Genomic DNA, 26,226 nt, shown 5'->3' with positions numbered 1-26,226 from the left:
CTATATAGTTTTATTCGTATCTCAGATAAGTGAATGAGATTCATCACTCTAATTTTATAACACGCATACCATGTGATGGTCTTATCAGATTATTATTGTCCATTTAATAATCCTATGACTACAAGCATTTTAAGAACCATGTACTAAGAAATATATATCTCATATTCTTAACTTATTTAAGAATATATTTTCTTAACATTAATTCTATGGACATATTCATATAGATTGACATAAACAACATGAATATATATAAACTTATCCTTTTATTAATTAAATGAAAATACATAAACTTGCTCAAAAGGATGTCATATTTATTGGCTTTCAAGCATACAACTAACATTTTCTTTTTTAATCTTTATAAGTTTTTGATATTTTGAGAAGATATTGTCTCTGTAAGTTGTTAAATGCACTCCCAACTTAGTTATAAAAAAAGCTAGCATAATTTTGTTAAGATATGATCTTGCCTAATTTTTCAGACAATTTGGCTAAAGGACCTCCTCAATTTTTATGAAAACAAGCATGGCCATTTCTTAGACCTAGACAAATTCTTTCTTAATATAGCATTATAGGTCTTAATTAGGTAGGGTCCGGTTTGAATTGTATGTCAAACATATTGCTCTAAACAAATTTGACCAGTTGGACCAGGTGACAATTAATATAGAACTGTACTAGACATTCTATTTAAATCCATTAAATAGATTCAGTTTATTCAACTTAATGCACCCATTTGTTGACATTTTCTAGAACTGCACCTAAACAATCTATTTAAATACATTAAATAAAAGGAAGAACCACAAAATATCTTGGGTTAATGGCAATAATTTTGACCAATACATCAAAATCCTACTTAAGAAATTTAAAAAAAAAATATTTGATGGTTGAGAAATAGCTTTGGGCAATCAATTTAGCTATTTTAAATAGATAATTAGGATAGTCTCCTTCAGGGAAGGAGAAAGAGGCCAATATAAGCATGATCAATTAGTGCCTAGTGACATTTTCAAAAATGCCTCATTGTTTCAGTAGGAGGTGAGTTGGCCAAGAGATCCATGGTTAATGTTATCAACCACCGTTCACTGACACAAAAATAAAAAACAAAAGGAAAAAAAACTGGCATTTGAAGATTACTACATCGTCTCTTGGTAGTTAATATCAAATTGAATAAATTTTTCAGAGAAATGACAAGAGACATATAAATTGGTATTTAGAAATTTTGAGTGCCATCCATATGAAATTTGAAAAGGCAAACGGTGGTCGAGAGATAACTTTCGGCCATCAATTAAGCTATTTTAAATCGATGATTAGGATAGTTTCCTTCAAGGAAAAGAAAGAAGCAAATATAAGCTGTTGCCGTAAGATTCAGGGAGGTGTTTACGTGACTGGAGCTGGGCGTCAATCAGAATCCACGATGTCAGAGGGTATCTGCAAAGAAAGTCCACACTCATTAAAGAGTATTTCGGTAAGGGACCCTCCAATACTTAAGTTAGCCGGAGCTTTGGGAATACTAGAAGAAAAGATAGCAAAGACGGAGTGAGCTTTCTTATCCTGAGGTTCTCTTCCTACCTCTTTTATTTGGAGGTTGAGCTATTAGGTTACTAGCTAGAATATGTGTTTGCTAGGCTTAGCTCTGTAGACCGACAGGCCACGTTCTAGCTTTCATCATAGGAGAAATCTCTCCCACTCCCCTGTATCGAAGTTGTTAGTCCTAAGTGTCAGGTGCAAACTTCATTTGCGTGGTTGGCTGAGTGGACGATGTCTGATTTCACAGCTGGCGTGATCTCACCACATCATCTTGAGCATATTTTTGTGGAGAACTGGTTCGATCGATGGGTCTCTCCCGTAACATAAGCTATGACCAATTAGTTGGCTGCAAAATTTTCAAATTTGCCTCATTGTACTAAGAGATCAATGGTTAATGTTATCAACCACTATTCACTGCCACAAAAAAAAAAAAAAAAGAGCAAAAAGAAGAAAGGAAACTTGGCAGTTGAAGATTACTTAGTTATCTCTTGGTGGTTAACATCAAATTGAGTAAATTTTTTGGAGAAATGATGGGAGACATATACAAACAGGTACTTATGAATTCTCAGAGCCAGCCATATGAAAATTCAAAAAAACAATTTATGGCTGAGAGATAACTTTGGGCAACCAATTTAGCTATTTTAAACCAAGATTATGATGGTGTCCTCCAACAAAGGATACAGAGGAAAATATACGCGACGACTAATTAATTGCCAAACAAAATTCTCAAATCCATCCCATTGTTTCAATAGGAGTGAGATAGATGGTAGATCAATGATTAAAGTTATCAACTACTATTCACTACCAAAAACAAAAAAAAGGGACAAAAAGTAAAGAAGGAACTCGACATTGAAGATTAACATCAATTTTTTTCCGAGAACATCAAATTAAGTAAATTTTTCAGAGCAATGATGGGAGACGTAAATAGGGTACATATAGATTTTGAGTGCCCGCAGCATGAATATTTTTGGTGCGTAAGACTCTCGAAGGCACGAAGTAGAGAATTGAAAGGAAAATAGAAGTATAGAAGGCCCAACCCATAATTGATAAGCGGTAGAACAACCTGACAGAAAGGGAAAAAAAAATCCCAAAGTGCTCCATCTCCAATCCGGTTTGTTAGGAGTAAGCTGTGGACTTGACAGATTAAAGTTCTCTGGGTGACTGAGGAAGATCTTACTGAAGTTTATTTCTGTTGCCGGACAGGAAACCAAACATTGTTCTCCGTTTCCAAGGGAATAAGAAATGCTGAGCCACGGTGGATTGAGAGCTTCCAGAAAACCCTTCCAGATGTGACGAACAAAGCGAGTGAGTTTCACTGATTGTGGTCAGAGATTCATAAGGACTTCCTTCTGGAGGTTCCAAGTTCAAACCATTATTCACAAAGGAAGACCCAAGTTCAAACCATTATTTGCTGAGGACACAGCAAAACATAAGATAACGTGGATCAGTCCACATGGTAGATTGAAGCATAGTTTGCTAACCAATAAACAATCTGGTTTCCTTCTCTATAGACTTGAGTGGCATTAAACCTGCAGCAGACTAAATATCAAGAAGTATGACAATCTGCAGAGGTCAAGAAAATGTGCTGGCCAAAGTTTGCTTATAAAAGTCTGCCAACTTTGCACCTTCCTTCAGCATCAGAAGCTTTGATGCTAAGAACAGATCCCTTTGTCACACAAGTGGAATGTGAAAATTACCTTCTGATGTTTGAAACTCCAGAAGAAGAAAACAAAAGACTATATATTATACAAATCTCTTCCATCATAAATTTTTTTTGAAAAAATTCCATAAGTAAAAGAAACATGTCTGGGATTACCACCCATAACCACTATAAAGCGTCACTCCCTCTAGAAAATATATACTCTCAACTCTCCCACCCCTTCCCCTCCATCTAACAGTTTAAATAAAAAGGAAAAGGGAAATGATAAGCTAATATCTAAACAAGCTCCTTACTTTATGGTTTCATCGCTCTTCTACAGATAAAAAATAGAAAGATTAAGTGTTCAATTATGTGCCTACCCATTTCCGCTCACAGTATCATTACTGTCCTGCAGATTAGCATCAGCTTGCTTCTTCTCCCGCCAATTCTCTCCCCACATCTTGGCCTCTGCCACAGCTCGCTCGCGATCAAAATCCCTGTTCAAGATACCGACCATCTCTCTTGGATTGTCCTCTTTCTCCACATCTAGTTCCCACCTATGCCCGAATCCTCCTTCATTCTTTGCTGGCATCCTTCTGCCTTTCTCATCACCACACCTCCTTTCCCCAGCAGATCTATTGTTGGAATTAGGTCCTGCACTGGAATCATAAGCCTGGGATGCCAAGTAGGCCAGAGCAGTCACAACATCAGCAATAAGTGGGCGGGAGGCAGCTTCCTCTTGAATGCACATTGAAGCCACAGCAAGGGCCTGATAGAGCCCACGCGTGGGGTACCACCCTTGAAGCTTTGGATCAGCTACCTTTGGGAGTTTCCTTCGGTCATTGAACATGGGCCGAGCCTACAAAGATACAAATATGGGCATGATGTTTTTTATTGATGAGTAGGAAAAGCATAACTTTGCATGCAATCCTTGAGTAACTTTCTATGTTTGAGTACTGTAATAAAAGGTAATCTAAGTTCCAGTAATACTTTGGTTACTACATAAGTATGCATTATAATGGATAATTTTTTCACCGCCTATTTCTATTATGGCTGCATCCTCCCACAACTGATATCTCCGTTGTTACTGCTCACAACCTCCAATAGAGATTAAACAAATAGCACTGTATTCAGGCCCCTCACCTTGCCAAGGCTATATGGTATTCCTCAATGCATAATTTATTCATCACTTGATCTCCCATGGTGCTAGTCCATTTACATATATGTTTGTAGAACCATTTATGGTAATGAATAATGGTCTGTCTTCATTATGGTTTTACATTGGCTTTGTCAAATCAATTAGATTGCCAGTCATTGCTGAGTAAGTTGCCATATTAGACCTAACAGAAGGTAACCCGATACATAAATAAATGAAGAACACAGACAACGGTTGTTTGAGAGTACAGACACCAGACTGCATCATGTTTAAATCGAAAATAGGGAAGTGTCAAAATCTAATTGGGAAAGCAGGTGACTTAGTAAACCCTACCACAAGAAGATCAGAAAAGCTTACCCATGAAACAAGATTTTGTTCCCCATGTGCTCTGGTACTATCAATGGCCTTCCTTCCAGTGATCAACTCTAATAATACAACTCCAAAACTATAGACATCGGACTTGACAGTTAATTGTCCAGTCATAGCATACTCTGGAGCACAATATCCATAGGTTCCCATCACCCTTGTTGAGACATGGGATTTATCACCAACAGGACCGAGTTTAGCGAGCCCAAAATCGGAGAGCTTTGGGTGAAACCCCTCATCCAATAATATGTTGGATGATTTGAAGTCCCTATATATGACTGGAGGGTTAGCTTTATCATGAAGGTACTCCAATCCTTTGGCTGCACCAGCAGCAATCTTCATCCTTGTGTTCCAATCTAGTGGTTCTTTACCAGGTGGGAGGTCTGCAGAAGAATCATTAAAAAATTTGATCACAAGCTCCCAATACTGCAAGCAAAAGCACTTGCTTTTTATATCTTACAAAATTTAAAGACCTTCTGGTTGACTAATTGAATCCAGAGTTGCTATTAATTTTATTGGGAAAGGAATACTTCAGACCAACTGACAAACATCAAAGTGATGATGACAATATGTGAAGTGAATCATAGAGCAGGCAACTGACAATTGCTTAAGCATGCATTCAAGCAGAACCATCGTACTGATGGCACAAGGTTGAAACTTATGATATTATAGGCACATAAAAAAATCTCCAACAAGCCTTCTGTTATCTACCAGATCTTTGCACTGTGTATCAAGCTATGATCCTCTAAGCCGATAACATTTTCTAGCTAGTTACATCAATCTCAAATGACAGTAAAGAACTCTGACCAAGGTAGTTTCAGGGAAAAGAGGGACAACACATAAGCAGTGTTTCATAGACATGAGAACTCTGAAGTATCTGGCTCCAAAAGAGTGAAAAAGGAGATGCTGTGATATTAGAATAAAATATAGTCATATATTTATACCTTTCAATATTGATTGTTTAAACATTAAAGAAAAAAATTAAAAAGATATTGTTTGTTAAAATATTTCAACATACATCTCTCTCATCTAAACATCCCAATTAACTTAAGGATAAAAGAAAATAATATTTTGTAAACTTGTTTCATTGTCTACACCCCTGATCAATCTCCAGAAAGAACAAATACTCCTAACATTAAAATAAGAGATCAAACTCATTACTGCAATAGTTGAGCTCCCTTCCAGTGGCTACCAAAGAATTTCATAAGTATTCAGGCATCTGATTGGTATGCAAGTCATGTATAAGACATTGATCCTTGGAGCTGAACATGAGTGTCCAAGTAACATGGCACATAGGACCTATAAAGCTGATTGATGGGAATGAGACCTACCATGTTGGTTAAGTAAATCACGCTCATGCAACCAAAGACAAAACGGTCCTAGAGGGCCCCTGGACTTAGGAAAGACTCTAATGAAGAGGTGAAGTAGCATTGCCTAACACAGCAAACTCTATGTAGTTTTAAGCATAAATTATAAACCAAGGAGAGAACTTAAAATACAATTCTCATATGTCATATTTGTGCAGGTTACAGACTCCAATGTTGTGGTCAGGAATCAAGCCGTACACAAGCACAAAAGCTGGTGAAGCTATCACACAGGGTTACTGAAGAAATCATTAAATAAAGGGGACCAAAAAGTTTCATCATTTCTGCATCATGATATCTCTTAAAAACTGAATAAAAAGCTCCATCATGCCACATAAGGGGGATCAATGGCCACTTCTATCCATAAGAAAGAGGCAGGTCAATCAAAAACCCTACTCCTTTGATGCTCGCAACTAAAACCCTGCTATCTAGGATAATTATAATCTCTCACAATATCTCACATCTTTTATGCATGATTCGCCTATGTAGGAAAAAGTCAAGTACTGCACATAACTCAAGAAAAAAACTCTAGAAAGTCGCATGACTTGCATTTAAAATGACTTAGTAAAACAAAAGACTTTTCTCATGTAAAAGTGCAGGACAGATCTTGTGAAATCAGATCATAGATCAGATTTTTCATGACCATCAGGTTGTCCAGTTCCTCAACTAAAGTACAGCATGCTTACCTTACAATAAACTGGAAAAGTTTCTATTAAAAGTGCTACAATACCAACTATACAGTAGGAACCAGATTGTTAGGCAATAAAATAATTAGCCTAGCAATGATAAGGATGTTAAGAAGACTTTATGGTAGACATCATGTTACGGTGGGAAATACATGTATCAAAGAAGGTAGATATTATTTCAAATAGAGCATAAAGAGAAATCACCAAAGATGGTTTGGTAGTGCAGGACAAGTGCTCGACAGAACATCACAAGGAGGTGTCTTCAATTTAGCTTCAAGATATGAAAAACAGGAGAAGTCGTGGAAAGAGAGTTTAAGCTGGTGAAATTTCAAATGATTTGGCTTTTAATAGCCGACAAGGCATGAAAGAATTATGTCCTACAAGCCAATCGCATATGGGATGCGATAAGGTGTTTATTGTAATTTATCTTCCAAACTCATGTAATTGACATTAATATTATTAATAAAATTGATATTTTTGATTCATTATATGCTGCATCTTATTACTTTTAAGATTATAATGGACCTCATGGGTCTGGACAATAGTTTTAGGTCGTGATGAGATCACGCCAGTGAGACCTAAATCCTTGATAGTCCTGATCTAAAATATTCTAGTCGTTGGTACATTGAGTCGGAAATCAATGATACCGGTAAAACTAGCATGTCCTATGTATGCTCAAAAATGAGGGTGGTTGATCTCACAACCACTTGTGTGGTGACACTAATACAAGGATATGAATGCTCATTAGAGAATGAGTTCACTGAATTGACCTGCGAGAGAATAATCGGATGGAGTCTTATTTATATGTCAACTGATAATTCTCTAGTGGGAGTTATGTAAGTGATCCTTTGACCTGAGATCACCATAATACCTTATGTACATGGATCCATGTTTTGGTTCACTACCTAACTTGGTTCTCTGATCCTTGTGTGGGGTGTTCTGGATATGGTGAAGTGTGCATGGAGGTTGTGAGTGATCAATAAAGGATCAGTCACTCCTAATAAAGGGAGCGAACATCCTATATGATCTCATAGGATGGTGATTCTGAAAGTCTTTGACCAAGCAGGGTGATAATTAAAAAGAATTTCTAATGTATCATCAACTGAATTATCGCCTTCAAATCGAGATACATAAAGATAAGTGATTGAATTTGACATATTTTCATACCCACAGCTCATTTGGATGTTGTTTGACTGAAGGATTGAATTACACGGAAACTTGCCACTGAAAGATATTTTGATAATTTTTCACCAAAATTTTAAATCTTCCGGATAGTAATGACATGTTGCTAGACGTCAATCTTGACTTGTAGGTTAACAAAAATTGAAAGAATTTGATTCTGGAATCAATTTGGAAGAGTTCAAGTTGATTGAGACTCTTCGGGTGACCTAATCTCATCAGATTAGGGTTACGTCGGAAGTCCAGATCCACTGCTAGCTAGATTTGAAACCTAATGGATCACATACTTTGAGATTTGGCCTTGATCAGATTTAATTAGAGTTTAATATAAATTCTGTGGGTTAATTTGATATGCTAGCACATTGTATTAACCCAAGTTCCCAAATTAGTTTGGTTCAAAGTATTTGAGCTAACCTAGACCAGTTGGCTTTGACCTAATGGGATTGGATCAATTTGGATTGGATCCTTATCCAATTTGGACCAGTTTCAAGTGGAGGACTCCTCCACGTTCACCAAAAGCCATGCAAAAATATAATTGCCACCACCTCAAATCAGCGTGAGAAATAAAGAGTCCTTAAAGAAGGCTCTTTATTAAACCATTGCTTAGAAGATAAATCAAAAATCTATGTTTTGATACCAAAAATTAATGAAATTTTTATGGCACGTAGAGAAAGAAGAGTCCTTCTGCTCCAAGTATCTGAATCGCCAAAAATTCACTCGATGAATTTATTTGGCGCATGGAAAGTTGGCGCCCCTTCATCCCATGTAACGTTCCTGTCCCCTATTTATAGGAGACGCCCCAGATAGCTTTTGACTGAGATTTTTGGGTGAGCCAGAAAGAAGGGATGTGGAAATCATAGGAAAATCTGAAAAAATTTGAGAAAAAAAAGAGGAGAATTTGAGTGGCAAAAGTTGCTACAAGGGTGGTGAGATTTTCAGCAAGTGTTGCTGGAGTGCCCTAGGATTTGATTTTTCCATGTGTTGAAGCCAAAAATTAAATCCTAGGTTGTGTGATATCTGAAGAGTGTCTTCTTGGTGTCATTTTGATGGCAAGATCAAAAGCAACTGGGCTTTGATGCGATCGTGACGCAAGTTTGAAGCCGACAGTATTTTTGAGAAGACAAAACTGCGATTGCACACCGATTGGGAAGGACCTTGGCCAACTTTCGTGTGGATCACCGTTGGAGGACTTCTACCTTGGGTCTTGTGAAGAACACCAACGTGCCACTTTTTCATTTTAGTTAAAGTATAATATTCTATCTCTTTGCATGCTTGAATTTGCTTTGATCGTGTTCGGCAAGGTGATTCTAGAGTTTTGAATTCGGCTCAATAGTTTTATTTGATATAGCTATTGATTTGAGTATTTTAAAAATTTTAAAAATCACTTTCCGCTGCGTGGTCGGAACCCAACGATGGTATCAGAACCATCCTTGTCTGATTCGATCAAACAAGTGCAATATAGTAGCTTAAATTGTTCTTATTCATATCCTGCTAAAAATGTAGCATTATTTTTGCATCAATTCTTCAAACTCAAAAAAATATTTTTGACTTTTGGTGAACCATGATTCTAAATTTCAATTATTAAATTATAATTTATGATAATTTAAAATTTTATTATCATGATTGCATGATGATTAAATCGATGTATAGCTAATAAGGGTGTTATGCATGCCTAATTAGATTAGAGTATGTTATATTATATGAATTTGTTATTTATATGTTATGATTTGATTGCACCCTTATATGTTTTTGGCATGATAATGTGATTGCTATTTTGAATAGTAGAAGCATGCAAATTTGCATAATTTGTAGTATATATTTTATCACTTATATAGTTAGATGTGTCGAGACCAGTTTAAAGTCCCTCGTAAAATTATATTAAGTTGTAATGTCAGGATTCACTTTTAAATCAAAAGTAAATTCTTAAGTTCAATTGGTGTCGAGGAAAGTTGAAAGATGATTTCTAATAGATCCGTATGCTGGTCTGACCAACTCTTTTGGTGTCTAAAAAGCTACGGAGAGCCTCCCACCTACTTACCTGACCAATTTGATCTTCTTAAATTTCAGACTTAGATTGATTAGTATGTAGACACTACAAGGGCCTTCCTTCAAACTTGGTTGATAGAGTATGTCAAAATCTTAGTGAGCTTATTGTGCTATCTACAAGCTTACTATAGAAATTGACATGATGTTGATCAAGTACATATTGATGCTTATGACATATTTGAATAGTGTTACTTTGTTGTGCTATCCCAAGGACAGCATTGTTTAAGTATACTATATGGGATTGAAGGGTCAACTTAACTAGAACCTATAGTTTGTTGTGCTATCCACAAGACTATATGTGATCTAAAGCCAGAATGAAAGATGTTGAGAATTTAAAGTATAATTGGTAAAGAGTTACCTACTCTTAAACTCATGAATACTTGTTGTGCTATCCACAAGGTGTTTGTGAGGAACAGAGATCTCAACCCCACTAAGAAACATTAGTATGTTTCTCGATTTTCATATTTGAGGGCTATGAAGTTCGATAAAATAGTGAAGACACAATTAGATAAAAGTCCTAGTCTATTTGTAATGTCTTCATGAGTTGTATGCTTATTTATATTCTTATCATTATAGATTAACTACACTTATGGCATCCTCACTGTCCCTTAGAGGTATCCTAGATACTAACAAGTTGATCGCACCCAACTATGTCGACTGGTTAAGGAACTTGAGAATTGTTCTCACTCAGGAGAAAGTCTCCTACATTCTAAATACACCTGCTCCAGATTCTCTTGGGAAAATGCTTCCGAGGAGGAAAGGGCCACAAACAAGATGTAGAAAGATGACAGTGTGACTGTCAAATGTATCATGCTTGCCTCCATGAGCAATGAGCTCCAGAGGCAGTATGAGGACATGGACATTCCTCTATTCTCCTTAATCTTAAGGAGTTATATGGGGAGCAAAGTCGAAGTGTTCGATATGAAATATCAAAGCAGTTATTCCGTGCCCGTATGACTGAAGGCTCTTCCGTGCAAACGCATGTCCTAAAGATGATTGATTTGATCACTCATCTGGGACAGCTGGATTTTGCCATGGATGGTGAACTGAGCCAGGATTTGATCCTGCAGTCTCTCCCTGACTCCTTTTCTCAGTTTGTCATTAATTATTATATGAACAAACTGAACAACAGCTTGTCTGAGCTGCTGAATATATTAAAAACAGTAGAAAGCCATTTCAAGGATGAAAAAGCTCAGTTCTTTTGTTGATAAGATTAGCAAGAAGAAAGCGAAGAAGGATTCTAAGAAAAAACTGAACCCTAAGGCTGACATCTCCAAGAAGAAGGTGAAGAAGTCTCACCAAATGTACTTGTTATCACTGTGGCAAGGAGGGCCACTAGAAGAGAAATTGCAAGGAGTACCTTGCAACCGTGAAATCAGCAAAGTTGCTAAAGGTTTGTATATCATACAAACTAATTTATCATTAAGTACTTCAATATCAGATTCTTAGGTATTGGATACCACCTGTGGTTCATACCTTTGTAAATCATTGCAGGATCTATAGGAAATAAAGAATCTGAATAAAGGTGACTTCGAGCTGTTCGACGCAAGTGGAGAGTCCATTTAAGCTGAAGCCATAGGAACCAGGGTTTTGAAGTTGCCTTCGAAAAAAATTTTGAAACTAAAGACCTATTATTACATTCCAAATATTGTTAGAAATATTATTTCTGTACCATTATTATTGGAACAAAGTTTTGAAATAATAAAAAGAACAATGATTGTTCTATATATTTTTCTAATGAATATTATGAAAGTGTTTTATTGATAATGATCTTATGTTTCTTTCACTTAATGATAATATGCTTCATGTTAATAATATGAAAAAAAAAAGAGAGAAAGTGAGAATTAACAAGTTATATCAAAATACAAAGATAATTTCTTTGATCCTTATGATTATAAATCATATGGAACTTGTGAATCTCGCCTCATGAAAAAATGACCAAAACTCCATTTACTGGACATGGAGATCAAGTGAATGACATTTCGGACCTTGTACTACTGATGTGTGTGGTCCAATATCGATTCAAGCCAGAGGTGGATACTTTTACTTCATTATATTTACTGATGATATATCTAGGTTTGGATATGTGTATTTAATGAAATACAAATCCGAAGCCTTTGACAAATTTAAAGATATCAAAGAACGATCGAGAAATAAACTGATAAAAGTATTAAAGCTCTTCGATCGGATCGAGGAGGAGTACTTGTCTAGTGAGTTCTTCGATTATTTGAAACAAAATGGTATACTCTCCATGGACACCTCCTTATACTCCACAATTAATAAATTGCGGAAAGGAGGAATCACACCTTATTAGATATGGTGCGGTCCATGATGTGTTTCACGGATCTTCCATTATCTTTTTAGGTACGCCTCTAGGCTGCAGCATATATTTTAAATAAATACCTTAAAATCTGTTTCTAGCACTCCATATAAAATATAAAAGAAAAAAGACTCAATCTTAAGCATTTTAAGATTTGGGGCTGTCCAACTTATGTGAAAAATATTGATGGACATAAACTGGATGCTAGATCAGAAAAAAAAGTTTGTAGGTTATCCCAAGCAGAGTATAGGATACTACTTCTATAACCCTACTCAACAAAGGGTGTTGTTGGTAGGCATACATTTTCTTGGAGAAAGAGTTTATCAAAGAGACAGTGGGAGGTCTGTTGAACTTGAAGAAGTTCAAAACCTACAATCCATCCAGATTCACAGATGATTCTCAACCAGATGTGCCCATTGTTAAGGCACAGCCACTACACACCCTCTCCGAAGATCGAGTAGATGCATAGTATACCACTCAGATATGGATTTATCATTGAGAATAATAACACAACACACATCATTAGAATGATGAGCCTACAACCTATTCGAAAGCTGTCATGACTAGTGACTCTGACAAATGGCTCAATGCCATGAAATCCGAAATAGACTCATGTATGCCAACCAAGTTTGGATGTTGGTTGATCGCCTGAAGGTGTGATCCCAATAGTTGCAAATGGATCTTCAAAAAGAAAATTGGAGCAGATGACCAGATAGAGACCTATAAGGCCAGACTTACGACAAAAATTTCAACAAAAACAAAGTGTTCATTATAAAGAAATTTTTTACCGGTAGCCATGCTCAAGTCTATTCGAATAATTCTTGCTATTGCAGCATACCATGACTATGAGATCTGACAGATGGATGTCAAGATGCCTTCCTCAATGAAAACTTTGAGGAAGAAGTCTATATGACTCAACCAGAGGATTTGTCTCAAGTGGGAGAGCTAATCAGGTATGCAAGCTGAATAGATCCATATATAGATTAAAGCAAGCATCGAGAGCTGGAACATCCGTTTTGATAAGACAGTCAAATCATTTGGCTTCATCAAAAATATGGATGAACCTTGTGTGTACAAAGATAGTGAGAGTACTATTGTCTTCTTGATCTTGTATGTGGATGACATACTGCTCATTGAAATGATATCCCAATGTTGCAATCAGTCAAAACTTGGCTATCAAAAAATTTTCTATGAAAGACTTAAGTGAAGCATCCTATATACTTGGTATAAAGATCTATAGGGATAAATCAAAAAGATGCTAGGCTTGTCCTAGTCTAGGTACATTGACCTTACGTCGAAGAGGTTCAATATGGAGGGAAGTAAAAGAAGTTACTTGCCCATAGGTCATGGTATACAACTCTCTAAGAAGATATCTCCTAAACACCTGAAAGAGAAATAGAATGATTCTATTCCTTATGCTTCGCAGTAGGATCAATAATTATGCTATGTTATGTACAAGGCCTGATGTAGCTTATGCCTTGGGCATTGTAAGCAGATTTCAGACTAATTCCGAGGAGGATCATTGGAAAGCTGTGAAAAACATACTCAATACTTGAGAAGAACTAAGATGTTTTTCTAATATATGGTGGATCTGATTTAAAACGGAAAGGTTATACCGATTCTAGTTTCTAATCTGATCCGAATGATAGCAAATCGATATCTGGATATGTGTTCACCTTGTATGATAGTGCAGTAAGTTGGAAAAATTTCAAACAGCAAACTGTTGCTGATTCGATCACTGAGGTTGAATATATTACTGCAAGTGAGGCTGCTAAGAAGGCCGTCTGGATGAAGAAATTCATCACAGGGTTGGATGTGGTTCAAGATTGAACAACCAGTCCTCTTTATTGTGATAATACTGAGACAGTTGCTCAAGCCAAAGAACAAAATCTCATCATAAATCCAAGCACATCCTAAGACGGTTCCACCTTTTCGGGAGATAGTTGAAAGACGCGATATGATCGTGAAGCGTGTTGACACCAAGAACAATATACGGATCCGTTCACTAAGACCTTGTCAATGCAGCAATTTGACCGTCACTTGATAGCATGGGTATCAAGTATAAGGCGATTGACTTTAGTGCAAGTGGGAGATTGAAAAAATTATACCCTACAAGCCAATCGCATATGGAATGCGATAGGTATATATTGTAATTTATCTTTCAAACTCATGTAATTGACATTAATATTATTAATAAAATTAATATTTTTGATTCATTATATGCTGCATCTTATTAATTTTAAGATTATAATGAACCCCATAGGTCTGGACAATGATTTTGGGCATGATGAGATCACGCCAGTGCGATCTAAATCCTTGATAGTCTTGATCTAAAACATTCCTAGTCATTGATACATTAAGTCGGAGATCAATGATACCGGTAAGACTGCATGTCCTATGTATGCTCAAAAATGAGGGTGGTTGATCTCACAACCATTTGTGTGGTGACACTAATACAAGGATATGGATGCTTATTAGAGAATAAGTTCACTGAATTGACCTGCGAGAGAATAATCAGATGGAGTCTTATTTACATGTCAACTGATAATTCTCTAGTGGGAGTTGTGTAAGTGATCCTTTGATCTGAGGTCACCATGGTATCTTGTGTACATAGATCCATATTTTGGTTTACTACCTAACTTGATTCTCTGATCCTTGTGTGGGGTATTCTGGATATGGTGAAGTATGCATGAAGATTGTGAGTGATCAATAAGGATCAGTCACTCCTAATAAGGGAGTGAACATCCTATGTGATCTCATAGGACGGTGATTTGGAAGTCTTTGACCAAAGCAGGATGATAATTAGAAAAAAAATTTAATATATCATCAATTGAATCATCGCCTTCAGATCGAGATACATAAAGATAAGTGACTGGGTTTGATATATTTCCATACCCCAACTCATTTAGGATGTTGTTTGACTGAAGGATTGAATTACATGAGAACTTACCACTAAAAGTTATTTTGGTAATTTTCCACCAAAATTTCAAATCTTCCGATAGTCATGACATGTTGCTAGACGTCAATCTTGATTGTGGACTTGACAAAAATTGAAAGAATTTGATTCTAAATCAATTTGAAAGAATCTAAGTTGATTGAGACTCTTCGTAATCTAATCTCATCAGATTAGAGTTACGTCGAAAGTCCAAATCCACTGCTGGCTAGATTTGGAACCCAATGGGTCATACACTTTGGAATTTGACTTGATCTGATTTAATTAGAGTTTAATGTAAATTCTATGGTTAATTTGATATGCTAGCAGATTGTATTAACCCAATTTTCAAATTGGTTTGGTTCAAAGTATTTGAACTAACCTAGATAGTTGAGTTTGACCTAATGAGATTGGGTCAATTTGGATTGGACCTTATCCAACTTGGACCAGTTTCAAGTGGAGGACTCCTCCACGTTCACCAAAAGCCACGCAAAAATATAATTGCCGCCCACCTCCAATCAGCGTGAGAAATAAAGAGTCCTTCTTAAAGAAGGCTCTTTATTAAACACGTTGCCTTAGAAGATAAATCAGAAATCCTATGTTTTGACGTCAAAAATTAATGAAATTTTTATGGCACGTAAAAAAGAAGAGTCCCTGCTCCAAGTATCTGAATCGCCAAAAATTCACTCGATGAATTTATTTGGCACGTGGGAAGTTGGAGCGCCAAAAGTTGGCGCCCCTTCATCCCATGTAACGTCCTGGTCCCCTATTTATAGGGGACTCCCCAGATAGCTTCTAGCTGAGATTTTTGGGTGAGCCAGAGAAAAGAAAATGAAAATCATAGAAAAATCTGAAAAAATTCTGAGAAAAAAAAAGAGAAAATTTGAGTGACAAAAGTTGCTACAAAGGTGGTGAGATTTTCAGCAAGTGTTGCTGGAGTGCCCTAGGATTTGATTTTTCCGTATGTTGGAGCTAAAAATTAAATCCTAGATTGTGTGACATCTAAAAGTATCTTCTTAGTGTCATTTTGGTGGCAAGATCAAAAGCAACTGGATTTTGGTACGATCGTGATGCAATTTGAAGCCGACAGTGTTCTTGAGAAGACAAGGCTGCCGCTGCACACCGGTTGGAAAGGACCTTAGCCAACTTCCGTGTAGATCACCATTGGAGGACTTCTACCTTGGGGTCTTGTGAAAACACCAACATGCCACTTTTCATTTTAGTTCAAGTATAATATTCTATCTCTTTGCATGCTTGAATTTGCTTTGATCGTGTTCGGTAAGGTGATTCTAGGATTTTGGGTTCAGCTGATAATTTTATTTGATATAGCTATTGATTTGAGTGTTTTAAAAATTTTAAAAATCACTTTCCGCTGCGTGATCGGAACCCAACAGGGCAGAGGTAGACCCATAAGACTAACACAAAATATGTGAATTCAGCACTTTTATGCTCAAGTACATCTTAACAGACAGCAGATACAGAAACAAGAAGAGCTATTGACTAGCTAAAGGCAATTAAATAAAAACATTTGGTTGATTAATTAGCAATGCCTGTTTGATACTATGCAATAGTCCATCATCAAAATTATTCAATAAAATCTTGTTAGAACTTATAGCCAGAATGGCTATCTTAGAAACTCCCCATACTTGGTCAAATAGAAAATATAGGTATGTTTGGTGAGCATGGCAAGCAGAAGATCACTAATACAAACACAATAGATCAGTTATAATGAAAAAGTCAATAGACACATGCACTGCACAGATGTAATTGCAGTTGGTGGGAGGGGTTACAGTTGGATGGGGGTTGCTGCTCTAAAAATGTAACAGTAAGCATAGTAAACAGCTGAATCAGCAACAGAATTGCATTTTAGGGTGACTGTTGCAAATTCATGAACAAAACAGACACATTAGCACATGCAAATAAGATTTAAGACTTTACGGTGAATGAAGTTGAAGAAATTATCATCCCAGTTTGCCATCTTTCTCATTCTTAACCTCAAAGTAAGTTGATAATCTAAGATTTACACAGGATTAGCTGGTATATAGTTAAATTGATCTTAGGCTTTCTATTACTTACCTGTTTCTTCTGTTTATCAGTTTTAAGCACTATCCAATAAATATAGTGATAATTAAGCCATCATCATGAGTTTCCATTCATGATATTTAAGAGTCCAATGCCTTGGGTCCAGAAAGATGAACAAAGGAAAGCATACAGAAGATTTAGAATAATTGGTAGTGGCGGTAGAGATAAGAAATACTGGTGAATCATTGTTTTGTTCCTGACCTTAGCAAGAATAAATGCAAATAGAGATAATATGCCTTGAACCAGCAAATACAAGAACCTACATCAAGCTATCAAGCTACAGCTACAGCCATCTGCCTTTTTTGCTTGATGTCCTTATACTTCTTCGACAGACAAACATGTCACTGAGAGTAAAAACACAGACTTAAATGAAGAGTTTATAAAGAACAGGTTGAGCAAAGCATGAACCATCATTGAGATTCTTGAAGTGAGGAGGCTAAATGCAATTGAAAAAGATGAAGATTGAATCAAATCATTCTTGCACATATGGTTACTTCCTGAGAATTTATAGAAATACTTGTTGGATACGTAAGAAATAGACTAAATAAATGATGTGAATTCAAAGAAGATCAGCATACATAAAAGGAGAAAAAGTAAGCATTATAATCACTTCCAATTTACACTAATAATAAAAGACACATTTCATCTGCCTTCCCCAATAGAAACCAGATAAGCATTCACCATCTTGAAAACTTTCTCTAAGCAATTTATTTTTCACAATTAAAGTGTCAGTTAATGTACAAACTTTTTAACAGCTAACTGCAGTAAAGGAAAACTAAATAGTAAATGTTGACCAAATTAGATGTCAATACTGAAAAATGATTACAAAGCCTACCCAAATGTTTGTATAGATGTAGGAATTCTTCAAATAGAATTAAGGACATATTCATTCTCACGACGAGAATGAAAAAGTGTTCCAATAATGAAATGCGAAGAAATTCTGAGCAACAATGCAAAGTCTCAAGATTTGCAACTAATATTATTCTGAGAGTATATAATTTTTTTTGGTCATTCCTTTTCAGTTTTCCATTATTTTCTAAAAGACTGTGATAGAGGAGCCAAAAGGGATTCAATCACAAGCCAACAACAAAATTTAAGATTGATTGTTTGTTTATCCTTAACCAAGATTTCTTTGACTTTGACACAACAAAGAAAAAAAAACCAAATTGGAGCAGAGATCAAGCATTTAAAAGAGATCAAGAATTTAGAATTCCAACCAAAGGAAGACCGCTATCATCTGTGATAGTTCAAATAAAAATAGCAAGTTGGAGCAGAGAAATCATACCATGTAAGTGATCTTCCAATGATCCCAAAGGCATATACTCGTACACAAGTAGGCGTTGATCTCCATCAGCACAGTAACCAATGAGATTAACTAGGTTGGGGTGATGCAACAGACTAAGCATGAGGACTTCCACCAGAAACTCTCGGTTTCCTTGAAGCCCATTCCGATCAAGCTGTTTGACAGCTACAACCTATGGCATGTGTAGACATATCAATGAACCAACGGTTTCATGTTTCTTATCATTTTCTCATTTGCTAATAGATTCAAGTAATGAGCTTTCAACCAAGCCGTGACACTTGGTCCACGAAACAATATGCTTTGCCTCAAGCCTATAGAAATAGATCAAACGTCATATCACAATTCTCATGCAATTTGACCAAATTACCTGACCCGTGCTTTCCAGATGACCCTTATAGACCCGTCCAAACCCTCCTTCCCCTAAAAAACATTCTGGCCTAAAATTCTTTGTTGCTGCTGCGAGCTCCCGAAAGGTGAATGTATGTGCTGAAATATTAGAACCAGGCTCTTCCTTTGGTCCCATTGAGTCCCTTTTCAAATCCAAATTGCTTCTGTTCTTTATCCTATCAGCTCCTGCACATTAACAAAATATCCAGATAAAAATCTTCAACCTACGAGAAAACTGGGAACTCATCAAACAGCACCCAATGATCTGTAATTCCAGTCCTGATATTTATAATAGATCAACAACAATGAATTCAACAGAGCTCATACTTGATAAATTTTAAACTCATTGAAATGTTTGAAATTTCAATCAATTCAACTGCACTCTGTCCAAAGAAAAATTAACTCATCAAACTCAAAATTCATACTGCCAGTAGCAAAGACAAACTAAGCCTACTCATTTGGAACCAGATCAGACATCAGTGAGATGCAATCAAAGACATATAGGCTTCTTTTCTAGGGAATCAGGAGTGAATAACTAAGACAGCGTCAAATCTCAGCATAAAGAGCTCCAGGACTCTGGATCAGATCCATCCAATGAAGAGATCTGCAGGGAGCACAAGGAATCCAACTCACCAGAAGATAACTTCAACACCTGGGGGAACCATGGGCTGCTCCTCCCTCCTGTCATCCCCTCCGTTTCCGGGATTCAGCTGCGCTGCCTCCTTGGAATCGAAGCACGAGAAGCAACCCATTTCGCGTAAAGATCACAACTTAGGAAAGAAAAACCCTTCAAGATCGGATTTTTCATCCAAATTTCTCCTTCACCGATCGCATTGAGTGGGCTCTAGGGTTCCCAGGATCGAATTCTATCAAAAGTTTTCGCGCTTTCGGATCTGATCGACGTAATTTGAAGAGGGGAAAAAAAATCGGATTTTTATAAGGGGAGAGAGAGGGAGGGGCTGGGTTGGGGTGTGGAATGTACAGTGAGGACTCTGGACCTTGTAGAGGTGAGCTGTCCAAAGCATCGGCTTCATACGCGTACCACGGTTCTAGCATCCGTAACTCTACAATTGTCCCCAACGAACAAGGGTCGTAATTTTTTTCGGCCTGATAGATATCCATTCCAATCTAATCCGAATGAAATAGAGTTGATCTGATTCAAATAAGAAATCAGATGGATATAAATTTTAAAAAAATATTTAAAATAAATTTATATTAGATATAAATAATAATATATTTTATCTGAAATTCATTACAATAATATACTTTTTAATTTAAATAAAATTTAAAATAATAAAATATCTTCTCATTGAATAAAATTCGAACGGTCAAATCTCTCACTTTTTCATTAAACAAAATTCGTTTCTCTCTCTTTTCTATCATTAAAACCCAAAACCCCCCTCCTCCTCCAACCCCTATCTCTATCCAGCTATTCTGACACCCAAGGGCCAACCCCTAGCGATACTATGACAGCCTGATGGATCCCCATTCCCTACCACTCTTAGTGGCGGCTTGATGGAAGCTTGATAGTGGATCAGGAGAATGTTGGCGGCAAAGAGAGCCTCCCTATTTGGTCCGCTCCAAGCCTCCCACCTAATTGAAACCGTAGAGGATAGAAAAAAAAAAAAATACAAAAAAAAATTATAGAAAAAATCAAAAAAAAAAAATCAAAAGATAAGATCTTTCCCACGTCGATTGATCTTTTCTTTCTTTCTTTTACTTTTTTTTCTTTTCATTTCATTCTTTCTTTCGGAGGTCACGGGGAAGGAGAGCACCTAAGGAGATCAGAGGGGTTTTTAGGTTCTGATTAGGATTTTTTTTGAGCATATGGGATTTTGGGCGAGTTATGGCGGTGTGGGTTGGTCCACTGAGGTTTTGAGAGCTTAACCTTGGTGGAAGCATGATATTTTATAAGGTTTAGGGATGGGATGGCGAGCGGCGGTGGAATGAAGAATGGAGAAGAGCAGTCATTGGTGGGATTTCGGATATATTGATCCAATTCGATTTTTTTTTGGAGCTCGATGTGATCCGATCGAAAGATATATGAATGGATATAGATATTATTTTTTTTAATAAAATAAATATAAATATCGATCAATCTAATTAATATCCATCTATTGGCATTCTTATCAACGAACTTCATGCATCTAAATCTTTGAAAGTACCCCACGTCCGCCTCTCCCATGCAACAAGTACATTACCGTATTGCTGAGGCTTTCCATCTCCTAGTAATGCACATGACATGTGTCCATCTCCCACGTACATGACAGGTTTGCCACGTAGCCATCCCCCATGTTGGCATGGTACAGGATGGGGAAGGTGTGTCTCTCTCCCCATCCAATCTCCCTGCATGCCACATGTCCCTTAGGGGGTGGAGATCAATGCCTCTGCTATACCTTCGTACGCGATGGCCATGATCATGTCAACATGGCGAGGGATGGAGGAGTTGTCCTTGTTGCTCCCCTATTTTCCTATGGTCACATAGCCTATGTCAAGGCCCGAGCCCGGGCGACGACCGATGCATAAAATGGACTAGCTAATCTAGCAAGCTAATAAATATATTAAAATAAATTAAATATATAAATTTATCGAAATTTAATCAAAATTTTTTTAAAAATTAGACATTCTCAAAAATATAATTTTCTACTTAATCAATATATTCATACGTACAAATACAAATTCATATTTCTAATAACCAAAACATCTACATGATGTGTAACAGAAGTACATATATTTACAAACAGTCATTCCAATTAAGCAAATACAGTAAAAACTAGATCCTACCTATAGATAATGGAGCACGTCTAAAGTTTATACACAACTAAAATATACCAAAAAAAATATAACTATGAGATAACAAAATAGACACCCACACACACAAGTGTTGGGCTAACCAAAAAGGATGACTGCTCCTATCAAGCTGAGGAACCTGAACCCTTCACAACACTAGCATCTGAAAAAAAAAAAAAGATCGAAGTAATAAGATGAGTCACAAGATTCAGTGAAAAATAATATATCTATAATGGAAATAGGACAAGCTCAGGCACTGCCGTTTTAATCAAAAGCATTTATACAACTTTCCCAAAAACATAAATATAAGAACATTTCCAGTCAAGTAGTGTAATGGAATAGATGCAAAAAAAAAAAAAAACACATTCCTTTAATAACTACAATTCGAATTATCCTCTAAATAATAATTAATGAATAGATCAATTATAATGTACTAAATTTTAAAGTAAACATATATCCAACGTATGAAGGAAGGTTTCTAATCTAGAATCAAATAATTACTCGCTTATCCGAAACTTTACCAATACTGCACATGTGTATCAACACGTCGGGCTAACACCACCCCTGTTAGTTAGGAAAACAAAACTAACGATGTCGACTAAACATGCCAGGCTAGCACCACCCTTACCAGCTAGGATATCCAAAACATAGTACACCAAGACTAACGCCAACTACTGCTAGCTACAGTGTTCTGTCAAAGTTTTCTCCCATAAAATCTTATTGTCATCTGTCCAAAACATAATTTGTATCTCATTTTCTCATGCAAAGATAACCAAACAAAACTCATCATCAATATCATCTTTCCAAACATATCCATTGTTTTCATGTTCAACTTTTTTATTAATAGTTAATGGTATTCATATCATATATCAAAAGATAAGTTTAAAGATGCCTGTCCTAAGATTCACATAAGCTCCAGCAATTGAGAAAGTTAAAATATTCCAAAGCTCTTTCATCATAAGAAATAAAATAAATTTTTAAGATATTCATTAAGATAGACATTCTAAAAATAAGATATTAAAAATAAAATTTCAATTTGCTGAAATTCCATAAAAGAGTGTAGCATATGATATATAAAATTTCATAGGAACAGATAAACTAAGATAAATATGTCAAAAGAGTTCAGAGAATATAAAAATATGTCATAAAGTATATTATCAACTCACCGCACAAGCCAAAACTAAGGAGGTCTAAATTTATATTGCCTTGGAGCCAACAAAACAACAAAAAGAGCTCCTAACGAACTCTTATAGCTGCTAGATCACCTTGGTGTCTAATTCATTTGAAACACTACTTTTTGAGCTCTATTCCATTCCTATAACATTAATAAATACTGATAAATACACTTCAAGATAATAAATAGAACTAGGCATATTTTGCTTTTAGACTGATTTCATAACTCTTCTAATCCTTGCGTTCATTCAATTCTATTTTGCTCTGATTATAGTTAATTAAACTTTAACATGAACTTAAGAATCCCAATAATTCAGTTGTAATCTAGTCTCATAACTTATTCCAATTCAACTAATACCAATTCTAAACTATTTGCTAAAATAATTTTCAACTGATTTCAATGAATTCTGATAGTAGCACACTACTCTCCAATTCAAATTTAATCCATAATTTAACTCATCCAAAACACTAAACCTAATAATAGTTATTCAAGATCTAGGATTTGAAATTCTTACCTTGATTAGTTGAAACACTTTAGCTACTAATGCAAGTACGGCCTTCTCTTTCTTCTTCTTCTTTCAAAGAAGTTTATCACTAATTTATCCTTTTCCAGCTGACTTTTCTTTGATTTTCGATTGAGAGTATGACCTTTCTCAACTTCTCTTCCTTTCTATTTCGTTCTGTTTTTGCTAGAAAATCAGAACAACCCTAAACAAGAAAAATCGATGAATAGCCTCTTAGAAAAATAAATTTTACAAACTTACGTAGTTAGGTGTCAATTCGATGAATTAGCCAGCAATTAACTTGATTTTTCTATCCCTTTATTTACACAAAATAGTTACTGAGTTGGTCCCTTAAAAATACTTTTTAAATTTCAAGTTAAAGCACTTCGATTTTGATCTGCTATCCTGCTGTTTCTGTAGCTTAGTCGACTCAGTCTGAGATTAAGTTGGCTCAATCCACAACTCAGTCGGCTCAACCCAAAATTGAGTTGACCCACCAGTGTACTGCCATAGTCTTTATCATACACTTTCTATTTTTTATGACTTAGCCGATCCATTAATAAACTGAATCGATCCAGTCCTCTGATTTTTTTGAAACTGATTTAATACTCTACTTATTTACATTTCTTTATTTTAAGTTCATATCTTCATTTATTTTACTCTTCATTAATTTTAAAATATAAATATAAATAAAAAAATATCTCTCTATTTAAAATTAATAAAAATATCAAAAAAATTAAAATTTTAAAAAAAAGAAGTCAAAACTTGGGTTTTAGTTCAAATTTTTTCAAACCCAAAATTTTTAAATTTTTTTTCAGAATGAATAGGTTAAAGGATCTTAAAAATTTATTAAAAATTATTTTATAACTCACTAACATCTAAGGATCAATTATCATCAATTTTAGTTTCAAAAAAATATATATTTTATATAATCCTCCACATAGATGCTAGTTTTCAGGTTTAGAAAATTTTCAGGATCTGTAATGACAGACAGTCACAAATAGTACCCAAATAGCTTCAACAAATTTTGATAAAATAAGTTTAATTCAAAATAGTTTATAATTAAGATTAAGTGGCTCTCAAGGTCAATTCTAGAAACTTAAGCTAACACAAAAAAAAACACACGTTATCCAAAAATTTTATACAAGATCGGGATATTACAGCTTATATCTCTGCCCATATTTTCACTCTTTCTCCTTCTCCCTCTTATTCTTGCTTTTCCTATTTGCCCCCTTCCTACTCTTCCTATCCTTCTCCTCCGCTTCGTTTTGACCATAAGGTGTTGCTTTCAAGGAGAGGCCTCCCTTCCTCTCCCTATAGTCCACCTTCTGAGAAAGAGAAAGGGAAAGAGAAAGAAGAGAGAGAGAGAGAGAGAGAGCAAGGAGGGGCCAACACCTTTGACAAGGGAGATAGAAAGAAATTAAGCGATGGTGGGGAGAGAAAGAAAAAGCAACATACAGATCCAATAAGGAAGGAAGAAATTCAGGAAGGAAGAAGAAAAAGAGGGATATCAAGGGGAGAAGAGAGGGATGGAGGAAGGAGAGGGGATGCTTGGGATGCGATTTGACAACGTGATGCAATATTATAGGGTTGTTAGTAGAGGAGCCATTAGTAGCAAAGCTAACCTTGGAGAAGGATGGAATGGAAAAGAAAGAAAGAGAAAAAGGAAAGAAGAGCACATAGTGTGGAAACCCTAACCCTAGAGAAAGAGCACCGAAGGCAAGGAAAGGGGGGAGGAGAGAGGGGATTGTTGGTGGAGGATATCCGCCATCCAATCCGACCTTCCCCTCTTCGGATTACAATCGAGCACTCATCGATGAGACAACCTCGGATACTGAAAAGAGATTCAAGAAATTAAGGTGAAGCGATTTACGTCATCAGCTTTTACCCGATCTCTGGATTGGATGTTTACCAATCCTGAGGTCAGGATCTAACCGACGATAAGGGATAAAGCCTAATAACCTATGTGCACACTGATGCATCTAAGGTAGAGCCTCAACTTTGCACTAGCCTCAGGCCATCGATTTATTTTTAGCTATATAGGTGATCTTTTGGAACCTTCTAACAACTTTCAGAATATAGGCACGACCCATGACTGACATCCACAACTAACAATCCTGATTTATAGGTCAGTAAATAGATTCTCTATCCTAATGGTCTATCAAGTTGAGGCCTAGCAATCTAAGAAATTAAGGACTAACGGCTTACCAAGTTTCGACTTAACAACTTACAGCTCCACCTCTATATATAGAGGTACTAAGGAAACCCTCAGGTAAGTCTAGACTCTAGAGAATACTAGTCACTCTTGCTCTTCCTCTCTCTCTTTCCTCTATCATTTTCAAGCTCCGACTGACTTAAGCATCAGAGACTTACCCCAGAGAACTCCCGACAAGAGTAGGCTTTCTTTGCAAGTTCTCCTAGATGCACCCCATCATCGGATCAACATTGAGCCTCGGGTGAGAAGGAGTCTGACCTCAACCACATTAGCCTCAAACTATAGTCTTGCAGTAATAAATTAGTGTTAAAGAAAGGGCCAATAGTCTGATCAAGGAGAAAGAGAGCATAACAAGAATGAGAGCACATAACTATGTCGCATCCCATCGACGACCCTCTGATCCTCTGATCATAGTCAGAATGGTGCTACCCAACAGTCTGCTATTGCATAGCCTCCTATCCCAACCGATCCGCAGCTACTCAACACCCAGGTCCAATAGATCCGGATGCTGTCTTGCATAGTGTAGCAGCTCCAACAAATGACAAACAGGCCTCAATCCCAGAGCCA

The 26,226-nt window shown here is 36.3% G+C and overlaps 1 protein-coding gene across 1 annotated transcript; it reads right to left on the bottom strand.

The window, feature by feature from the left end:
• Positions 1 to 3,261: 3,261 nt before the first annotated feature.
• Positions 3,262 to 19,876, bottom strand: LOC105034278 (serine/threonine-protein kinase PBS1). Its single transcript, XM_010909359.4, is given in 6 exon segments — positions 3,262 to 4,016; positions 4,671 to 5,062; positions 18,574 to 18,763; positions 18,959 to 19,164; positions 19,612 to 19,625; positions 19,627 to 19,876. Coding segments are annotated over 6 exon segments (1,389 nt in total). The 5' UTR covers positions 19,731 to 19,876; the 3' UTR covers positions 3,262 to 3,533.
• Positions 19,877 to 26,226: the final 6,350 nt, after the last annotated feature.

Source organism: Elaeis guineensis, chromosome 1 (assembly GCF_000442705.2).
Source record: "Elaeis guineensis isolate ETL-2024a chromosome 1, EG11, whole genome shotgun sequence".
NCBI lineage: Eukaryota > Viridiplantae > Streptophyta > Magnoliopsida > Arecales > Arecaceae > Elaeis > Elaeis guineensis.
The sequence above is the reverse complement of the archived record's forward strand: the minus strand, read 5'-3'. Positions and strand labels throughout refer to the sequence as shown.